This window comes from Haliotis rubra, unplaced genomic scaffold (assembly GCF_003918875.1).
Source record: "Haliotis rubra isolate DU_JTF1 unplaced genomic scaffold, ASM391887v1 Scf37, whole genome shotgun sequence".
NCBI classification, from domain to species: Eukaryota; Metazoa; Mollusca; class Gastropoda; order Lepetellida; family Haliotidae; genus Haliotis; species Haliotis rubra.
The window spans coordinates 666,510-683,670 of record NW_025767046.1 but is presented as its reverse complement, the minus strand read 5'-3'; the positions used below and the strand labels follow the sequence as shown (position 1 = coordinate 683,670).

At 36.3% G+C, this 17,161-nt stretch overlaps 1 protein-coding gene across 1 annotated transcript in view; it reads left to right on the top strand.

Annotated features, from left to right (window-relative positions):
* Positions 1-14,803, top strand: part of LOC124285909 (midnolin-like) — a 46,211-nt gene extending 31,408 nt beyond the window's left edge. Inside the window, exons 2-7 of the mRNA XM_046722191.1 lie at positions 4,457-4,544; positions 8,260-8,316; positions 8,817-9,089; positions 9,376-9,526; positions 10,019-10,189; positions 10,514-14,803. Coding sequence (XP_046578147.1) covers positions 4,457-4,544; positions 8,260-8,316; positions 8,817-9,089; positions 9,376-9,526; positions 10,019-10,189; positions 10,514-10,836 — 1,063 coding nt within the window. The 3' untranslated portion in view covers positions 10,837-14,803. The remainder of the gene's footprint in view (positions 1-4,456; positions 4,545-8,259; positions 8,317-8,816; positions 9,090-9,375; positions 9,527-10,018; positions 10,190-10,513) is intronic.
* Positions 14,804-17,161: the final 2,358 nt, after the last annotated feature.

Here is a 17,161-nt window from a genome sequence, read left to right as displayed (position 1 = left end):
TAATGAGTCATGTTCCATATCAAAACTACACCATAGATCGCTTTGAACATATGCCCATTTGGACTTAAACCCACCAAGCTGCATGATGGCAAGCACACCATCCACTGGGCTGGCCCACCGTCCCTGATGGTGAGACCTTCACAGGTATTAAACATATAAATGCACAATGAATGTCAGGCTTGATTCAAGGTCATGTTCACATGTGACGATCATATGACTGCTATGAAGGAGTGGGTGGCTGAGGACATGAGGTGGCTGGGTGACAACTATATGTGGCAAGCATACGTCAGGAAGAATATAACAGTAGGATTGTGTGGAATAAAGCTCCCTCCAGTGGTTCAGGTCTTGACTTGACTGACTAAAGTCATGTGAGCATTACATAAGGGGTAGGTGGGTGGTGGGGGTTTTGTATCACTGTTTGTGATTTCTATTGACAGATTGCAACAGTTTTTAGAATTTGGTGAATCATACAAAAAGTTGCAGACTTTTCAGTTGAAACTTTGTACTTGAAAACTTTTCAGTTGAAAACGTGTAAACAAAATTGGTATTGTTAAGGATAAGGTTTTCATGAACATGCAAAGATCTATCAAGTTTTGGATCACATTAAAAAGTTATTTATAACCTGAAATAATTATACATTTTTCCGATTCCTTCAAACTTATGAGTGCATGTATAGCTGCATAGACTGTATTCCCATCATGCTTTGCATGGAAAAGTTATACAGTATAAAACAAATATTTATTAGTTCGTTTAATAGCAGACTCTCAAGTAAACAATCAGAGAGCACATAGTTGCATTTGAGTTAATCAGAAATACATTACGACCAAGAGACTATTGATAGAAATCTGACAATATAATAATGTTAATGTGAACAGCTGATAGGGAGATATACATCTGTACTCCATGCACAGACATCATGCAGTACTGGAGGTCAGCTGAGGTTGTTGACAGTGCGGTGAAGTTTGCAGATGCATTGGTGACCGAAGGTCATGCTCGGTCAATATGCGTGGGAGGCGGAGATGACCGCTGTCACCAAGGCCACTAATCAATTATACAAGCTAGTGGGCGTTGGTGTTTACAAAGTAATTCATGTTTGTTTCATGGCAGCAATTTCAGATCAAAATTTGGGGTTAAAAATTGACGCTATTCCTTGACGTATGAACATGTATACCCACATGCAAAGTACCAGGTGAAGGTATTATGTCTAGGTTTCATGGATATATACATTGTTTACTTAGTAATCTAGGTCTAGTGCAAAGCTGTGATACATTGTATGATGAAATTTATTCATGTCATACAAGGATTTGTGTTTGTTCTGTCTTTTTCTTTTAAGAATATATTCAGGTACATCAGTGCAGACAGTAGCTCACTCTTTTTGCTTTTTAATTTATTTTATTTTAAGTTTAAAAGTTTAATATATTTTGAGGACTGTAAAGTATTAGCCCTTATGACACTTATACGAACTATTGTGTATGAAGAAAATGCTTTGTACCACATTAATGGTTATATCTGTATCTTTCTGGGAACTTAGTTTCTGCAGAATTAGACAGATTGTGTAACTTAAGAGTGTATTTCTTCCAGCAGGCAATCAATTGGCAAGTTTTAAGCACAATCAGTGAAGCACATCAATATGGAAAGGGAAGTAACTCTTTTAAAAGTTTTTCCAAGCAGCACAGGGTGTGGTTGTGGGTAGAAGGTTAAGGATGGAACCTCACAGTACCCAAGTCATGAAGGGAACATGTATACATGGAGGGAATGACAAAGATTGAACAATGTCCAAAGAGATGGAACTGTGCACCCCTCCACCACCTACCCCTCTGGTTGTACTAGTCAAGTTGTACTTTAGAACACTGAGGTCGTGTCATGCAAGTTTTGCTTTGTCACAAACAGGGTCAGAGCAATTAGAACATAGTTGTTAATAATCGTGTTGGTAACATTTCAAGCATGATGTTGTGTGGGCGTGTGCACCACAGCTTGTGTAATTAATAGGACAACTATTGATTTGTTTACGGTAACCCAGGCCACTAAGAAGTAGGCCAGCTGGTGACAATGACACACAGCAACACATGTATGTAAACTGCCGAGGCATTAGGATAGGAGCTGTCCAACTATATTATGGGTATAATAAAGATAGTTGTGACAATGGGGATGACTAATAGTAATACATCCCCCTAAATGATTCAACTTGATGATGATGATGATGATGATGATGATGACTGATGTAACAATGCTACTGCTGTTAATTAGGTGGTAGTGGTGGAGAGTGATGATGATGATGATGATTTGATGATGATGATGATTTGGTGGTAGTGGTGGAGTGATGATGATAATTATGATGATGATTTATTAGGTGGTAGTGGTGGAGTGATGATGATAATTATGATGATGATTAGGTGGTTGTGGTGAAGTAATGATGATCGTTAATCATGATGGTGATGATGATTGTTACTTGTTCCTGTCAATCCCGGCTGGTAATGTTTCTCGGAAATTCGCACTCCAGAGGAAATGAGTTTTACAAAAAACATCCTCCCCTGTGACATTTGTCCACAATGATGTTTATGCAGATAAACTGTGTTACACTGAATGCCCTACAAACTAAACCCATGTCCAATATTTCCTGAAAATGTGGAAAATGAAATAGAGATTAAACTGCTTTAGGTTTGACTCGATGAACTAAGAGCTACTTTCTTGCTGCTGCTGTTGCAGATAATGCTGATGTAAAAGTGACTCCAAACAGCAACTTTTATTCAATGAATAACCTTTATACTTCTGGAACGCAATAGACCAAACACATTCAGCCCTCAAAGGAACTTCTTTTACCCTTTTCCCACCATGAAATGCCCCATACAGCCCTAGTCGTCTCTACTTATCAGAATATCTTGATTACGATTCAGTGATAAGTATAGCATCATATCACCAGACTGTGACCGAGACGTTACACAGAACATGAATAATTGATGTCCATGTCAGCCAATCAGAAGTCACAACCAACTTCCTCATTGTAAGGAATACTTCTCTCTGGAATTCCTTGGAGTGAAATCCTAGAGTATTATTTTTAGAGCAAGTTTAAGAAGATTTGGAGGTCTTTGTGAGATCATTTGTCCTTACATGGCACCATTGAGAGTTATCTCTTCACGTTAATGCAGAAAGATGTCTTTCTGCAGAAGTTACGCAAGCTTTGTTTTTTTTGGAGAAGGTTGTGTAGCATCTAGATTATCAAGCAGTATTTATTGAAATGAGTTTTCATTTTATTAAATCAAGTTATAAAAGCTTAAGAGGCAGCCAATATTATGAAAATTAGATGTCGCCCACAGTAATTAGATACTATAGTCTTGACCACTGAGGATTTATTGACATGAGGTGAGTGTTCCTTCCCTGTATTGTAATACTTAACAAAGGACAATCAAGGTTTCACAAAATTTGAATCAAGATCACCAGTATTAAATCTTTATGAAATCATTTAGAAATAGCTCAGATAAGTAGAGCCTCCTAATGAGATCCCATCCTAGGTTAGGAGGGTTTATTAAACACAGATTTATTCATATTGAAATGGGTTTTTATGACCTTCAGCGACAGTGTTCCTATATTCCTAGAACTTGATCCCATATCCTGTTGCAAGAAGTGAGGATGTTACTACTCCCATACCTGATGTAAGCATAGGCGAGTCAGTCTGCCTGTAATCGTCATACACACAAACAAAGTCCTCCACAGTGACCTCACATACAGCTGAAGCAGTTAATGATGTAACAGATTAATACAGGCTTTTCAAATTATGCCTCCGCTTCAGTCTGAGTATGTGTACTTACAAGGAAGCACTTTCAGTGTGACGTAGGCTTTTCGATATAATCCTAACCGTAGCGTTAGGTACAGCCAGTCCCAGCATGTAGTATTCCTCGGAAATAGGCACACAGGAGGAAGTCAATTATTGCAAACACATTTTCCATTAATATTTTTTCACAATGATGTTTTATACTGATAATTGATCTTGCGAGGTTGTTCGATTTTCCTGGTAAGCCCATCCTGTGTCCAGTATTACATGAAAGTATATGAAACAGTTTTTCATGATCCACATTGCTTTATAGAAAGGTAGAGCAGTAGTTACATTCTTTGTAGTTTTAGTTAGGCAAGAATACAGACTTTATTGACAATAATTAATTAGGTGATGATGATGATGATGATGATGATGATGATGATGATGATGATGATGATGATGATGATTTTTTGGTGGTTGAGGAAGAGGAGGTAAATCAGTAGTTACATTCTTTGCAGTTTTACTTAAGCAAAAACACAGACCTTACTGACAAAAACGATGATGATGATTGTAGTGCTTGATGATGATGATTGTAGTGTTTGGTTGATGCTTCTGCTACTGATGATGATGATGATGATGATGATTGTAGCATAAACATGTCCAAATTGTAAAGACAATTTGCTTACAATTCTATTTTTGTTCCAGGATTTTGAAAGATGGAACGTTGTTTGACAACCAAGTTGTGTCGGAGAGCAGGATTACTCTGTTACCTAATATGGCAAGTGGAATGACGGTGAGTGTTTACATAATTGCGGTCAGCCATTTCATGAATGAACAGCCGCTGTAAGTGGTTAGACACTTATTTTGCTTGCAAAGAATGATGGATGATGAGCTCAAATGAGAAACTGGACCAGGCCTTCAGCATAAATGTCGGTCGTTTAGGGTTGATTCGGGAACTTTTACTGACTGTAATTGGAATCCTGTGTGACAGTCATGATTCACATATCTTTTATTCTGTGACTTTGTCAGAACGAAGAAAAAAATCATGTTAACAACTCCTTATAGAATCATTAGTGAATTCCAAAGTAGCATCTAATTATTATACAATGCTTAGACGTGTGTGGGGGTGTGTTGGATGTCTGCATATTTGTACACAGCTGCTGGCAAAGTCAGGCATGCACATGTGCATAAATGCATGCACATGCGGGCCCATGCATGCAGTATGCATTATGCTGAAAACAGCTCTGTAGGATCATGTCATGACATTATTATTATAAATTGATTACCATTTTCAGGTTTATGAAAAAAGTCAGCTTTGTTCATCACCAAAGGGGGCTAGTGGGGTAGCCTAGTGGTTAAGGCGTTCGCTCGTCATGCTGAAGACCCAGGTTCGATTCCCCACATGGGTACAAAGTGTGAAGCCCATTTCTGGTGTCCTCTGCTGTGATATTGCTGGAATATTGCCAAAAGCAGCTTAAAAGCAAACTCACTCACTAATCCCCATAGATGCATGGTATTCACTAAAACTGATGCCCATCTTGTTAAAAATATCTTTACAGACAACGTAGGATAATCATTAATAATGAATCACATAGCGCCAGTATCTATCTATGGAAACTATGTATAGATTTGCAATAAAGTTCAGTGTAGTGATGACACTTTGAATGAACTCAGAGTGCTGCTCAGTCATAGTACGATGCAAATATCGACACATGAATAGTACTGTATGTATATTTCATGTGGGAAAATGAAAACCTATGCAAGATGGACTGATTTGGCAAGTCAGAACCCTAACAATGAATAGGTTGTATACATGAAGATGCGTTTACTTTGTGAAAGTATATTTCCTGCTGGTCGAAACCTGTCACCTATTGATTGGCAGGTGTTGTCTGGAATTGATGTGAAATAGACAATCTTGCATGTACGTCATTCATTTCAATGACTCTACATAAACATTTTGTAAGACATACATAAATGATTAATATTCTGATCATTCAAATGAAATAAATGAAACAGAACCAATACAAATTTAAAAAATATATTTAAGTGTTTGCATATATTTTATATATTTTTATATTTTAGATAAATTATTCATTTATGTGAAAGTTTATAAATACTTACGAAAGTTCATTTTATTATATCAAATAATCTCCCCAAATGATATGTGATTGTTAATTATTAATGATAATTCATGATTTTCTGCCAAAATGAAATGTAATTGTTCATTATTAATGACAATTCATACCGGTAATTATCAAAGTTATCAGAAATGAGGTCAAAGTCCACATTCTTAAAAGAATAATCATGTCACTCCAGCTAAAGTGATTGATACGATTCATATTAGCCTGTACATGGAATATATTCCACATTATCATTCAACAGTAGTAGTGGTTGAATGATATAGACAAGATTACAGTGTTGTATATTTCACCCCGTACTGTATGCCCTGATTGTACTGGCTATAAGAACAAAGCAGACTAAAACAGATCGGTTTGGATTTCACAGCTGTGCGGCAATGACGTACACTTCCCACTATCAATAACAGATAGACTAACACACGGCTATTGTAAACAGCATCGAATGGCGTGTGGTGCGTAGTCATCAACTCCGGTCCTTATATGGGAATATAAAGGCCGGAATGTGACCCACATCTGTGTCACTTGTCACATGTGTAGTGACGCGACCTTGTTATTTGGGGTCAAATCTAAATAAACTAGCTGAATGCTGCACGTGGTGAGAATGTTTTAGAATGAAATTATAAGACAGGTGAAAAATATACTTAAATGTACAATTGCCGACAGCTGAAAGTAGACTTATTTTACCGCTAGTGTGTGAGGAGGTAAATGGGTGTGGTTTTGTTTGTTTAATAAAAAATAAACTTACAAGAGTGGATTATAGGTAACTAAATAAATAATACTTTAAAAACATGTTGCTGAGAATGCTGTCTTACACTTTGTGAGAATGTTTACCAAAATGTAAACTAAATATATTCACTGAAACCTACATTTCTGAATATGTTCATAATGACAGACAATGGCAGCAACAGTATTGTAAATTTAGTGGCTGATCTGTAATTTCATGGCTAAAATTAAAGCAGGAAAAAGAGTTGATTGAGGGTTATGCTATAGCTGGCCACATGATTATATCCCTTGACACATCCACATCAGGCTCGACGACAACACATGTAGTGCTACATCCTCGCACGCGAACAATCCACTCACTGGTATTGCGAGTGTCACACAAAACAATAGGGATTATCACTTGCCAATGCTGATTTCCTGTTCTACTCCATCCAAACACAACATCAGGCATATGATGCTGGTGAAACTGAACATGATATGGAAGTTGGCAAAGAATAATCAATTTTAATTCAATTTATACCAGAAACAGTGACTTTTTTCCATTAACCTAAAACAATACTTTGAGAAAATAGTTTCTTGTTCTGAAAGTTATTTGTTCGCAATAATTTTTTACTTTTTCGATAAGGTTTATTGTAATAAATTCATTGTTAGATTTTCATCCTTTCTGCAGAACTGTTATTTTCACTATTGTGTTTCCTTGGTGACGTTCACCATGTATTTCATCCAACCGTAGACTTGGTCTGAATCGCACACCACCTCCATGGCCTTGTGGATAGAGTGTCTGCCAGGAGAGTAGAGGTTGGGGTTTGATTCCCAACAGTGGCATAACAAAACATACTGAAAAAGTAGTACTTACTGAGAGTAGAAGTTGGAGTTTGATCTTCAGTGTCATACCAAAATATATTTAAGAGTACGTTGAAAAAGACAGTACTTGCTGTTTCCCAGTTGGAACATCAAGGGATTAAAACAAAGGCTGGTTGGGCTTGGTCAGTATATTGTGTGAGAGGGGTATGTTCAGCTGGTATCTCTGTAGGCTGCCTCTATAAAACCAGCAGTAGTCCAGACAAGGAGAGGCAGCCACATGCACACACATGTGCAGGCACATAGTTATTTAAGTGCAGTAATTTTGAATCTTGTGTTTAATTACTTTCATCACCTCACCTCACCTCACCTCACCTCACCTCACCTCCTGCAAATCACATGACAGTTTATGTAAACACGTCAAGAATACTGTTTAAAAAAGATAAAACATTACAAATGACAAATAAATATGATCATGAAAAAACCTTATGTATAATTTAATCCTACTTTAGAATTTTAGAAAAATTGCTTAACACGCATCGTCAAAACATTATACAATTTAATAAAATCTGATACAGATATGTTACCTGTGGCTGTGTGGTTAGACTCGCATTTACTCTCCATAGTACATATATATTATTTCCAAATTGATATCTGAAAAATAAAATCTGAGCTATATTGTGTGGTTTCCAATATTGCATTGTTAATGGTTGCTTTCCTGATACCAGAGATGGAGACAAATACAATGATATGGGATATCCTGTAATATTATCATGCCAGAAACACACGGAAAGATTTAGTCATTTTTCTTCAAGTGATATTTAACCATGTCTTTCTTGTTTCCAGTTTCAAAGACCAGAAAATGGAGTGATGCAAGCACTAGAAAATCTGACTGAGTCACAAGTAAGAGGAACCACTTTTATGTTATTAAACATTTGATAAGACTATCAATTATTCTTGCTTCTCATGTTCGAGCTGAAAGCAGCCAAATTGGCTAGATAAACAATTATTGTTGGGAATGCTTCAAGACTCAAAAGAAATTATGGAAGTGCTAATTTTGTTTGTATGTCTATAATTTATCTGTCACGCTAGATGAGGTGTTCCTTAACATGTTTTGAGTAGTATGCATTGTGTATTGTTCAAACAGCTTTCATATGCATTTTAATTCATAATTTCATAGAGGCGGTGGGGTAGACCAGTGGTTAAAGCGTTCGCTGGTCACGCCAAAGACCCGGGTTCGATTCCCCTCATGGGTACAATGTGTGAAGCCCATTTCTGGTGTTTCCAGCTGTGATATTGCTGGTATATTGCTAAAAGCGGCGTAAAACTAAACTCATTCATAATTCCATAATTTAGTATTTAGTCTTTTATTTCGCTGCTCACGTAACAAGTTTTTGTTTTAGGTAAATGATTTCCTCTCTGGCCGTGCACCACTCTTACTAGCAATGCGACTGGGCGATCACATGATGTTTGTTCAGCTTCAACTTTCAACATCACAATGTGTGAGTCGGCGATCACGTGGTCACGCTACACCAACGATGTCCACACCACCAACGTCCCCGACTCACCCTGTCTTCCCTAACTCTGCTGCCATCACCCGCGCTTCGCTGGCCGCAGCGAGCCGTAATCTTTCACAGAAGTTGCGAGAGCTGACACGACTTACAGGCCATGCAAAGGTAGGAAGTTAAAAAATATTACACCATCTGGGTTAGAATTGATCTTCAACAACCCATGCTTGTGTAAGAGGCGACAAATGGGATAGGTGGTCAGGCTCGCTGGCTTGGTGGATGCATGTCATGGTATCCCAATTGCATAGATCGATGCTCATGCTGTTGATCACTTGTTTTGTTATATTATGATAATAATAATTAAAAGCAAACAATCCTTTTCTTTCATGTGTTGACATAAAAGTTACATTATTTTGATGTTATAAGAATTTATCCTATTTTGATTATTTTTCAGGTTGGTGAGTCTGCCCAAGTGACTGTCTCCTCTCGAGTCCCAACTCCCTCCAACCCCATTGCCACCCCCCATCCCCCTTGCTCAAGCCCTGGTGCAGTGATAGACAGCATGCACCACCTTGGACAGGGAGTGTACTCGGGAACGTTTTCAGGTGGGTTGTCTCCCCTGTACTCACACTTTCATTGGTGTTTGAAGTTTGTATGTGATTCATACCCAGTGTGCGAAATCTACACTGGTCCTGTGGTCCCCGGATAGCAAAAACTTGCAGTGGTCCTGGTGGCCAGTGAACTTTGTATTGATTTGTTAAGTAAATCTGTAAATGTTATTTTGGACCAGTGAGTACAGATTGTCCACTCACTGGTCTAGTGGGAAATTTTGAAAGATTTCTTTCCCTGCATGATACTGTAATTGAACCTCATTCATTCTACTTCTTTGAATGGTATTTGAATGTTGGCGGGATGGATAGTTCTATGGATATGCAACATCTGTATTACAATACATGCGACGTTTCGTTGTAAATTCTTTCTACTTATATCATTACATGCTTTTGCTTAATTATGTTAAATGTATTAGACATTGATTTTTCAATGTCTCATTTTGTGTTTTGATAATCATGGCTGATGATGTGTGTTCTATCTTTCAGGAACACTTGATCCAACTTTACAAGATGTTGAAGGTCGACCTAGGAAAGATATTGCAACTATTGTACATATATTGAACGATCTGTTAGGAGCTTCACCACACCTTCATACCTGCCGCCCGTTTTTAGTTCAACATCCTACCCCCAGGCGGCACTACCACAGAGAACCCACAGGTAGGTCAAGGTCACTTGACATCCCAGACGAAGATACGAGTCACATTCCTTTTGATAAACCTTTGATGCTTTTTTAAGTTGCTTTTCATAAGTTTTCATTTTGCATCAAATACTTCATGAAATTCATGCTTCTGACAGCTGATCAAGGTTGCCAGATAATATATACTTAATAGTAAGTGTGATCATTTTCTAATTTGCCTTTTTGAGAATATTAAGAATATTCAACCAAACTCCTTCTTTATGCTGTGAAGATTTAGAATCTACTGTGTAGTTGAACGTAAAGTTTGTGATTGTCAGCTAAGATGTATGTTTCTGTTGTTTTAGGTATGTCTAGCTCTTTGAGTCACGGCAAGTCTGAAGACACTGCTCTTCGTGGGAAGGTCCGGCAGCTGCAGATGATGATGGAGGAGAAACGTCTGCGTCGCAAGGCCAGACGTGAAATGAAGGCTCCTTACCAATGGACAAATAGCCGGTCACTCAGTGAGGATGCACCCACATACTGCCACCATGCAGCGGGCAACACGAGAGACAATGTTCCGACTCCCTCAGCTGGCCATTCGGACACGAACAAGATGGACATCCCTGATAACATGGAGTCTTCCACGTACCGAAACCCAAACTTGGAGCAGGAGACTGTTGCAGTCTGAAAGCTCTGAGATGATTGGTCGGTTTCAAATTTGGTTGACCTTTACCCAAATTAAGGTCAAGTGCTTAGCGGCATTGTTGGATGGCCCTTGAGCCTTTGTTTGGCTTGACCTTCAAGGTCATGAGCCATAATGGGAACGTATCGTAAATGGTAGAAAGAGACTCTCCATTGATTGGTTCAAATGTCTTGACGGATCTGACAGGAAGTTAGCTGCCAGGTGGATTATGGGATGGCTATGGATGCGTGGCTGACAAAAAAGCTGAGAATCTGCTGCTGGATTCCGCATCTCGGTGTATGTCATGTGACAGGAAGTGACGTCACGCCTGTTTGTCACTTAGTCTGGTGACACTCCTCACAAAGAGGCTATACCCTGTATCATTGTGTAGGGTTAGATCAGTGTAGTTCATATATTGACATACCTTTGTACATTGACTCGTTTTCTCATCTCTTTCTGCATGGTATGGACATTTCTTGTTTTCACTATTTCTTTGTTGTTATCTGATGGTGCAACTCACCTGCTTATACAGAGGGTATGTTACATGACTGCAAGCTCTCTGATTGTATATGGTTATACTCGTGTCGATTTGTTGATAACTCCAAGACTTCATGTCGGTCTGTATGGATGTGTACTTTTGGTCAATTCCTGTATATATTGATGTTTATCAGTGCTATTAATGACATGTTTAGCTGTATGTCGTACTCTAGATCCAGACCTTGAGTGATGTATTCCTCATGAAAATCATACATTGAACAGAAATTCCCATCTAAAACAAGCTCCATACCAAGTCAAATCAGGGAACTCAAAAAGAAAGATATATTTAGGCCTGCCAAAATATATAGTCTGATATATATAAAGCACTATGGTCAGATTAAATAAGTTTTATATGTCTAAGGAAGATAAACCGTTTCCGTGAATGTGCTTACTTCCACGATGAATTTTATCCATCAGTGAAGTTAACAGCTTTCAAAACTGGAAGTTCCAGTGTGAAAAATATGAAGTCCAAGATGCTGCTGTTTGTCTACTGTTCACAATTCTAGTATGATTTAATTAGTTAACATAATTACAAGAATGATCTACACATACTATTAAATAGAACAATAAGCTCATTAGTAATGTTATAAATGATGTATGCAATACGTACCACGATTATGATGGAGCAGAGAATCAAATATGGATCGATGATGAAGGAATATTATAAGTTGTGTGGAAAACATCACTCTGTTCAATATGTACTATTATTTGTTAGCTATGTTAGCTTCATCACATTAACAGATTGAACTATCTGTACAACAGTTATTGGTGTTTGTGCTGGCACAAATTTCAATTAGTCACTGTGACATGTAGAAAAAGATGTGTGTTTAATATTGTTGAAACAGCATTTCTTACTTTTACATTTTACACATTTTTATCTGATCTTCACTTATGAAATCATATTGTAGTGTTCATGTATTCACTGTTGTTGTTAAAGTCTGAATAAGGAGTGAATGTGAATGGATTATCAGATATAGAAAACTGGAAGTAATTCTTAACATATATCTTACTTCAGCAACCGAAAGCAATCTACTATATTAATGGTTTGGTTTCCATAGTGACAGAAAGTTATCTCCAAATTTCATTTGATTTGTTTTAAAAATATGAAGGTAGTTTTGAGGAAAACCTTACTTGATAAAGGATGAATCAAGGTAATTTGCGTTCAACTGTGCATGTCATAATGGGCATATCTGTAACAATAAGTAATTATCTTTTTTCTAAAATAATCCTGTATAGCACCATTGTAATTAAAATTACAATTTAATTTTTTTGGTTAATATCAATAACTGTTCTATATGAGTCTTTTTCAATGCCTCCATAAAACCGAGGCATATATCATTTCATATAATAAGAAAAAGAAATGAATAAATATTAACAATTTAATTATAGCATGTAAGTGACACATTTGTATGAAATATTACCAAGGAATGGTTTCTGATACAATATTGTTTTACATGTGAAAGAGAATTAGTTTTCAGTGTTCTGAGTTTTATTAATGACTTTCTTCCACTATTAAGGAAAAGTATATGGTTAGTATTGCTTCAGTGACCCGTGTTCCTGTTTCGGTATTTGTTGTTGCGATCGTGTGTGCACATCCACCTCGCGCCACACCACTTATGTGCCACACACAGATATGCTGTCAGTGACCAAAATCCATCGAAAAAATGTTATCTGTATTAAGAAAAATAGATATTTAGCATGTGTGTAATGATAGAAATGCTAAAAATATACAATGTATTTATGTTTCATAGATATACTATGTATATCTCCAATTCCAATCTGTAAATGAAACTTTAATGAATAATACGAAAATAGGTTGCACAAATTACAGTGAATGAAAAAATGATTTGATTATTAATCACAATGTGCAGTATGTGCAACTTTTTTTTTAAATTTTAAGAATTTTGCAATGAAACAAAAATCAAAAATATTTTTGACTTTTTCATTCCGAATAATGATATGATTCATATCATATTAGTTCCTCTATTAAAATTGTGATTATCTTTAAATAAAAACCATCACATGTATATCTACATTATCCCCTTTTCATACAGACAGTTTGTCAATTCCCACAAGGTAAAATCAGTGGGTGATATATGTTTTGTTTTCTTTATTAGAAATGACATATTACAATTTTCAATCAATATTTACCTGTCTTTACATTTGGAAAAGGACACGTAGTCAGGTGTGAATAAGGGACCAGTCATTTGTTACAGAGATGGAGGGTATGAGGTGTTTGGTGAACACCTAAAAACCTAATGAATGAAAGTAAGGGGTGGGGGCTGGTTTGCTCCACCCTGATCCTCTCTGACTCCCCCCTCTGTAATAAATGACTAGTCCCAATGATTGACTGATTTACAAAAGAGTGGTGATTTTTCATATTTATTTGGTTTTATTTGTCAGCTGACCTGACATAATATTATGTGCATAAATATCTAAAACAAAATGATAATGACATCATTTTGAATCATTTGCTGCATCATTCTGTGTTTTGTAACATTATGCAGACTGCTCTTACTTCTCTATAGAATGGCCTGATGATACGTAAAACTTCAGATAACCATAATCACGATATATAGTTCTTATAATGGAATCATATTTGTTCTAGCGATATTGCAGTTGCAAAGTGTTTCAAAACAGAGGTGACCCTTTCCTTGATTTATTTTTGTTCAACTTATTTCTTTAAAATATGTTTGTTTGATGGAACTGATGAAATTGAATACTTCATATTACTTCAAAAACATTTATGACGTGTATCACTGATATTTTATGTTTAGTTTTGATTCTGTGCGGGATGCTTTATTAAAGCCAGTTAGATCCTTCTTGGTTTTATTCAGAAGAAGGATGAATCGTTTCTTGATTAAATTATTTCTCAGACAAATGGATAGTAAGAAAATTCCAGTGGTGAGATCAAAGGGAATTAGACATACTGGTTGACATTATCTGTGAGTCTGTAAACATGTGCAAGTAAAACATGTGTTTACACAGGTAAAGCTGTAAACCAGAGTTGTCCCCCTTTAATTAACATTAAACTGATCAAGTTCTGATTTCAATGTTTTTCAGTGTTTACTGAATTAAAACAATAAGCTATGATAAAGGAATTGTATTTTAAATATATTACTTGGTAAATATTAACGGTTATTTATTACATTTCATATACAACTGTACTTTTGAGAAGTTGAACATACGGTCAAACATTACCGTGTTAAGTGGATTTTTAAGTTGTGGGTTTTCTTTAGATTAATGTGTTTAATGAATTTATTTGTCCATTTTTAGTGGATGATAACTCATCACTATGCTGAGAAAACTATTTTTGTTGGAAGGTATATGTGTGTGGTTTGAATAAGGTTGGCAAATGACATGTTAATGTGATTCCCCAGTAGGAACCTTTTATATTATATTAATTTACCTAGCAATAAATATCACTCAAGCTGTATTAGATGAGTTGTCTTCTCTTTGGACTTGATTACAGTGAGTGAGTGAGTGAGTTGGTTTTATAGCGCCTTTGTAGGCAGTATTTCATTTATGTCAATGCACATGGGCTTGCAGTGGGATGAAAGCCTGAAATGACGATGAAATGATGCAGGCCTCAGACATTTACCATTTTGGTGATGCTGACGAACCTTAAAAGGTTATTAGGCAAACTGGGATTTGAACCTAGAATCATAGGTTCCTTACTGCCAAAGGGACACAACTCTGCAGAATAATTGTGGTCTCTTAGGTTAGTGGACTACCTGTGCCTCTTATGGGTGTAGTGAGGTAGCACAGTTGTTGGTGTGCTGGACTGTCAAACCTCAGACCTGGGTTTCATTCCATTGTTGTTATGGCTGGTTATGCTATGCTGTGTCACCAAAGTAGAACACTAGGACATGGGTTTATCAGTTAGATGTGGATGCCGCCAGTTTACATTCTGCACTCATCAGTTGTTGTAGTTACAATGACACCAGGAGTGTCGGCCATGCTGACATTGTCATGTAACATGAGTGCGTTGGGATGTAACAGCCTTGCTGTGGCTTGTCATTAATGTCATAGAATAATGCTGTAACAATATCACTGCAAGCAATGGTATAAATCATAAATAACACCACAACCAGTAATGGAATAACACATAAACAACATCATAACCAGTGATGGTATAACATATAAACAACACCATAACCAGTAATGGTATAACACATAAACAACACCATAACCAGTGATGGTATAACATATAAACACCACCATAACCAGTGATGGTATAACATATAAACAACACCATAACCAATAATGGTATAACACATAAACAAAACCATAACCAGTAATGGTATAACACATAAACAAAACCATAACCAGTAATGGTATAACATATAAACAACACCATAACCAGTAATGGTATAACACATAAACAACACCATAACCAGTGGTGGTATAACACATAAACACCATAACCAGAAATGGTATAACACAAACAACATCTTAACCAGTAATGGTATAACACATAAACAACACCATAACCAGTGGTGGTATAACATATAAATAACACCATAACCAGTAATGGTATAACACATAAACAACACCATAACCAGTGGTGGTAAACAACACCATAACCAGTAATGGTAATGGTATAACACATAAACAACACCATAACCAATAATGGTATAACACATAAACAAAACCATAACCAGTAATGGTATAACATATAAACAACACCATAACCAGTAATGGTATAACATATAAACAACACCATAACCAGTAATGGTATAACATATAAACAACACCATAACCAGTAATGGTATAACACATAAACAACACCATAACCAGTAATGGTATAACATATAAACAACACCATAACCAGCAATGGTATAACACATAAACAACACCATAACCAGTAATGGTATAACATAACACATAACATAATGGAAAACAATACCATAACCAGTAATGGGTATAACATAGAAACAACACCATAACCAGTAATGGAATAACACATAACACAAAAACCACCATAACCAGTAATGGTATAACATATAAACAACACCATAACCAGTAATGGTATAACACATATAAACAACACCATAACCAGTAATGGTATAACACATAAACAACACCATAACCAGTAATGGTATAACACATAAACAACACCATAACCAGTAATGGTATAACATAAACAACAACACATAACCAGTAATGGTATAACATATAAACAACACCATAACCAGTAATGGTATAACATATAAACAACACCATAACCAGTAATGGTATAACATATAAACAATAAAAACCATAACTAGTAATGGTATAACATATAAAAAACAACACCATAACTAGTAATGGTATAACATATAAACAACACCATAACCAGTAATGGTATAACATATAAACAACACCATAACCAGTAATGGTATAACATATAAACAACACCATAACCAGTAATGGTATAACATATAAACAACACCATAACCAGTAATGGTATAACATATAAACAACACCATAACCAGTAATGGTATAACATATAAACAACACCATAACCAGTAATGGTATAACATAATCAACACCATAACCAGTAATGGTATAACATACACAACACCATAACCAGTGAGGGTATAACATATAAACAACACCATAACCGGCAATGGTATAACATATAAACAACACCATAACCAGTAATGGTATAGCATATAATCAACACCATAACCAATAATGGTATAACATATAAACAACACCATAACCAGTGATGGTATAACATATAAACAACACCATAACCGGCAATGGTATAACATATAAACAACACCATAACCAGTAATGGTATAGCATA